This window comes from Salvia miltiorrhiza, chromosome 8 (genome assembly GCF_028751815.1).
Source record: "Salvia miltiorrhiza cultivar Shanhuang (shh) chromosome 8, IMPLAD_Smil_shh, whole genome shotgun sequence".
NCBI classification, from domain to species: Eukaryota; Viridiplantae; Streptophyta; class Magnoliopsida; order Lamiales; family Lamiaceae; genus Salvia; species Salvia miltiorrhiza.
The window spans coordinates 34,811,549-34,817,514 of record NC_080394.1 but is presented as its reverse complement, the minus strand read 5'-3'; the positions used below and the strand labels follow the sequence as shown (position 1 = coordinate 34,817,514).

General features: G+C 35.6%; 1 protein-coding gene across 1 annotated transcript; it reads right to left on the bottom strand.

Annotated features, from left to right (window-relative positions):
* Positions 1–2,029: 2,029 nt before the first annotated feature.
* Positions 2,030–5,625, bottom strand: LOC130997902 (sulfite exporter TauE/SafE family protein 4). Its single transcript, XM_057923330.1, has 12 exons — positions 5,150–5,625; positions 4,800–4,959; positions 4,483–4,683; positions 4,339–4,400; positions 3,981–4,026; positions 3,825–3,880; positions 3,648–3,734; positions 3,490–3,540; positions 3,161–3,400; positions 2,856–2,949; positions 2,633–2,773; positions 2,030–2,547 (listed from the first exon to the last, which is right to left on the bottom strand). Exons 1-12 carry the CDS (start codon positions 5,315–5,317, stop codon positions 2,465–2,467), a joined length of 1,389 nt encoding a protein of 462 aa, XP_057779313.1. The 5' UTR covers positions 5,318–5,625; the 3' UTR covers positions 2,030–2,464.
* Positions 5,626–5,966: the final 341 nt, after the last annotated feature.

Genomic DNA, 5,966 nt, shown 5'->3' with positions numbered 1-5,966 from the left:
CGTTGTGTCAAGACCCTCGCGGAGAAGGAGTACAATTCCAGCAACCTCAACTCCGCTGTTGCATACGCCTGATGCATCGTCTTCTGAATTCCCCCGTGCCGCCGTCATGTCCCCCATTTCTGATGGCGACACGATAAGCATAAGCCAACTCTAGAATTTCTACAGAATTCTGTAGGTTGAAAATATTCCCGCGCATCAATTTTATAAATATACCAATAGCTCAAACAAAAATATATTATTATACTATTTTTATATTGTTATTGGGAAAAAGTTAAAATCAAGATGAAGATTTTTTTTTTTTTTTTTTTTACTTTTTTGAGAGAGACACATCAAACTTTTTTTTAAAACAACCCTCGGTTAGGCAGTTAGTGCTATTCAAATTCTTTTGGTTGCAGAAAGAATGTGTGTGTGTGTTGGCCAAGTGGTAAGAGATTAATGTCCAAGCCAAAGATCTTGGGTTCGAGTCCTCTGTAACTGTGGTCTTTAAATTTCTTTATCTAATACTGTTAATTTATAAAAAAAAAGCATGGTGTTCCACATTGTTTAATTAAATTAAATTCTTCGTGAATGACCTATCGGAATCAGAGAGATGCAAATTAGTTCTTCGACAGCAATTTGTTGCTACAATATAAGAATTTAATTTATAAATTAAAGGGTAAAACATTATATTTTATTATATTATTATTATTATTATAAAAATTATAAAGAGAAAATAGGAGTTATGAATAAAATTATCCTTAAACATCAGTTGTCTTTTTAGGGTGCGTTCTCTTTGGTTGTAAAATTATCCTGAGAAAAGGATGAAATGAAAAGGTGGGAAAATTTTATCATTTCCACTCTTGTTATCTCATGTTCTCTTTGATGGAAATTTTTTTTATCCTATACTTCATTTATCCTATACACATGTTCTCTTTGTGGGAAAATGATGGATAAATTGTTAAATGACAATATTACCCTTATTATTGACTTACTTATTATATGCCATAATTTCAATTTTATTTTATGACATACTTCATTTTTTTTTTATAATTTTTCTCTCCACCTCCACCCCCACCCCACTACCCCACGCCCCCACCAACACCCTCCCCCAAATTTATTTTTTTTTTTTTTTAATTTTTCTCGCCACCTCCACCCCACCCCACTACCCCACGCCCCCACCCACCCCCACACCCAAAGTTAAGTTGGGGCCCAAGGCCCAAATAAGATGAAAGAAATGATGGGCTTCGCGCCTCTTATTTTAGAGGTACAAAATAAGATGAAAAATATTACTGTACTACATAATATAATGCTACCAAAAAGAAAAAATTGGGGCCCCTACTCTGCATCCGCCTCTGACAAAAACTCATGGAGTGATGGGGCTATTTTTAAGTTTCTTTTTTATCAAACTGTGCATGCTCTCTTTCGAATACATACTCCCTCCGTCCCGCTATTCATGGCCTGTTTCTTTTCGGCACGGATATTAAGGAGAGTAATATTAGGATAAATATTGTATGGCCCACATGTTTAATATTATTATTATTAGTATTTAAATTGGTAATAAAATTGGTTCATTAGTGTTCAATTACTGTGTTCAATACAATTATTTATATCTAAATATCAAATATGATTTTATTATACATTATGTGCTCCTTTGCTTCAAAGAGATCTATGGAAATGGAATAATAATAATAATAAGTATTACTTTTGTCGAGTATGTTTTATTTAACAATGAAAATAAATTACTAATAAGACATTCTCTTTCTTTTGTTTCTCCTCTATTGGGAGGATAACAAATTATTTCCCCTCTATTTTGAGGGATAACAAATTGGGTGATTGAATTACCCTCAAATATAAATAATGGTTATTCTCATTACTCAAATCAAACCAAACAACATGTAATTTATTCAATGGGCTACATATCATTGCTATATTTTTCACTGGGTCTGCTAATTTGTTATGACACCAAGATTGGTAGAATTGTTAATTGGCGTATCACGTATGGCACCAAGATTGCAATTGGGTCTGCTAATTTGTTATGGCACCACACAAAAATACAAGCTAACGTCACTATTAAAAGATAATGTTGGCACAAATACATATTGTTTTAGCCACTCTACGTGCCCAAATCTTTCAATACACACAAATGCACATTTCTTTTATACATTATGCAAACCTATGAGTGAGGGGCTGTCGGTCAATTAGGCATTGGCCAACACCCCCACACACAAATTCAATTTTGGAGAGAGATGGTCAACTAAGTATTGACCAACACCCCACACACAAATTATATAGAACAAGAATTTTGGAGAGGTGGTCAATTAGGCATTGGCCAACACTCACAAATTTTACAGAGCAAGACCTTTGGAGAGAGCTGGTCAATAAGGCATTGGCCAACACTCACAAACACATATTTTATAGAACGAGAATTCTGGAGAGGTGGTCAATTAGAACACGTCTCTCTCTAATTTTTGCCTCCAACCAATCATCATTGGCTGCTGCAAAAATCCAAGAACCCCATGAACTCATGGTTGTTTATCATCCTCACACTTTTTTCTATCCCGATCAAACCTGCCAAAAGAGAGAGAGAGAGAGAGATGTTAACTCTTCATCAAACTTGATAGAAAATATAACCGTAGCATGAGTTGATAGTTACCCATTGTGAGAGCACTGGCAAAAATGACACCGGAGAGGATGAAGACGATGATGGACGCCCTCTTGAGGATTGTGACCATCTTTCTTATGAAATATTGACCCCAGAAGCCAGCCAAGATCGATACTGCCATCAAATACAGAGCTGCAAAACATATTTCAATGCTAATTAAATTCTTCTCATTAGACTACAACATGAAAATTGCAATAAATAAAAACATATGTACCATAGGGCATTGGAAATCTTTTGAGAAGGTAAAACTCTACTACTGATAAAGATGAGGAGAACATCATCACAAAAGTTGCCGTCGCACTAGCAACCTGTCAAATATGTATACACAATTTCATCAGAGCTGCAATAGTCACATATGTATAATAATGATATAATTCATTTGACAGCAGCTCATAATAATAACCAGTTAACCAAACTTGTAAAAAACATGTCCAATGTTCATTATTGTTGCGCTAGAATGATCACAAATGGCCAAATTCCAATGATATGGAAAATAATTCACGCAGGAAATGGGGATACCTGAGGGATCACCCCAATCTCGAGCAAGAGTGGTCCAAGAATAAAGCCTCCACCAGAACCTAACAAGCCACCGACTGTGCCTCCCAATACACCACAGAGGGCACATAACGTGATATTTGTAGCATTCCATTCAATCGCTGCCTCACATATATGTTCTTGATTTCCAGCCATCCTCCTTTTCTTGCTTTCCTTGTACAGTTTCACACATTCGTAGCCAAACACAATAAGCGCAACAGGGAGCTGAGTAGAAACAAAATATAACAGAATTTATTTTCAGAGCACTCAAATGACATACAATAACTAAAAAAGTACCATAGATGATTTTTTACCTGTAACAAGGTAAGTGTCCAATATACCAAAGTACAAGCCGTTGTATTATTCTGTTAACCATAACACACAAACAATATTGTAGTTGTTATCCTCCAAATAATTTTTTTAAAAAACAAATATTGCAGGTTCAGAAAGCAAAAACTGTAACTAGACTTGCCTTGATCACTTGAAGCAGCAAAAAGCAAATCCATACAAGCACCAACATCGACATTCTCTTCATGTTAATGTTGCCCTTCAGAATTTGCTGAAATGTGGAGCAATGTCAATTCCCACTCAACTTAGTATGTAAGCACCCTATGAGACAAGACAACAAAATTCATTGAAATATACTCACCAACGCTGTTTTTTCCTCTTTAGGCACCAATGGATCATATTCAGCATTAATAAGCACTGTCAGGTTACAATAAACAGAAAAATATCATATGGTCAGTTATTTTCTAAATATATTTTTTAGCTCAAAATTCTACACATTTGTACTAAAGTGACTTACATTCTCCATGTGAATTGGCAAATGTTCGTCTGTCTTCCATGGATTTCTGCATTACACATCAAGTCAACACCCAAGATTTAAAAATAAACTAAAAAAAATAATGATTAAAGATACATTTCGAATAGTAAAATAGGAACAATTTCAGTTTGTCGTGTGATTAAGATGCTTCCTAGTTAATTATTGTTAGGGCAATCACTCACTTTCCTAGCAGCTTGAATAATCTAACATCCGATTGCTGTGACCAAATGTTTTTTTAATTTTGGGTCATCAACGCAGTGATTGAATATTATAGTGAGAAATTGCAATCAAGAAAACAGCAAAAGGAGTATATTTTGCCACTATCAATAAAAAAGCTTACCTTTAGGATAGTTTCCTCATTCCACATCTCAATTGCCTTGCAAAAGGATCTTGAAGAAGTCCCTGTTCAAAACAATGAGAATAACAAATAGTCAAAGTCATATTTATTTTAATACTACAACTAAACTCCTAAACAGAAGCATACCTAGGAACAAAATTATGATTAAGATGGTGATTAGCCAATAGGGGAAGACAACACTCAAAGAAACACCAAGGGTGATCCCAAGCATGAGCATCGGCTGAAACAGAAGAGCCAAATCATAATCGAGTATGGGAGCATCTCTGCATGGATGAGGCACCCTCAAGTTGTACCAAACAGATGATGCCGATGCCCCCATGATCATGCCTGCACACAAACCTCCCAGTTTACTCAAAAACACTTAACTTAAAATCAAGGCACACACGAACTAAGCAAGAGAGAAACAGAGCAAATTCGATGGAGATAAATGAAAAGTAAATTACACTTAGAAATGGCAGCAGCAGACTTGGTGTCAAAGCCAACAATGAGAGTGAGCATAGGCACAAAAATGCCACCCCCACCAACGCCACCCACCGTGCCGCAGGCTGACCCCAAGAACCCTATCACAGTCGCCAAAACAACCCTCCAGCTAAACTTCAATTCCTGCCAAAGCCCACAAAGGAAAAACACAAAATCTTTCAACAAAATCCCAACTTTATTACAAACCACCACATCTAATAGCCTGCAAAATGTTAACATCTTCAACATGCATTAATGTGTGAAGAGACACACCACACACACACACACACACAATGGACAAAAACGGAAAGAGAGAACAGGGCCACAAACTCACAGGCCAGACTTTGTCTTCAGATCCAAGATTCTGCTGCAAAGCATTGGAGCTGGAAGATGACGGTTTTGCATCATCACCTCCATTTGCATAATTGTTGACGAAATACACGGATACAACAGCCAAAGAGAAGGCCGTCAGCAGGTAAACCACCAGCCCTTTAGCAGCCATCGATATTCAAATCACAACTTATCTTTTTCTTGAGAATTTTTAAACGCCAGAACCCTTTTTGATTTTTCCCACCCTCGAGGAAGACGAATGGGCAGTTTTTTCTTTTTCTTCAGGGCGGCGTTCGTGTATGTGTATATTTCTTTTCCTTGTTGATGAAATTACTGTACGACAGTATGTCCACAATCAGCGATTTTATTCCTAATAAATACTTGAGAGAGGAATTCTAAAATGCAAATTGGATACTCCCTCAATCCTCCCTCACCCAAGATGCAGGCGTTTTACTTCTTACGCCTATTACAAATATTTTTATTTTAAAAGGCCGAGTTAATTCCTACATTTTGTACTAGGAATGTAAATAAATCATTTTTTTTTACTCAGTTGCATATTTGATTCGAATTTTTTATATTTTAATTGATTAATTGATTCCTACATTAGTTCAAAATGTTTTAGTTGGTGGCTTGTATAATGATTTGAGAGTTGAGATTTGAACGATGTAATCATCTTTTTAGCATCTATTATTGAGTGTTCATTAGATAAATATATTGTGTTGGAACTTTATTATTTTAGAAATCTTTTCCTTCAAAATGTAAATTAAATATATTTGAATCGAATCGAATATTAAAAAATTTTGAATCTAATGTTCAATTTG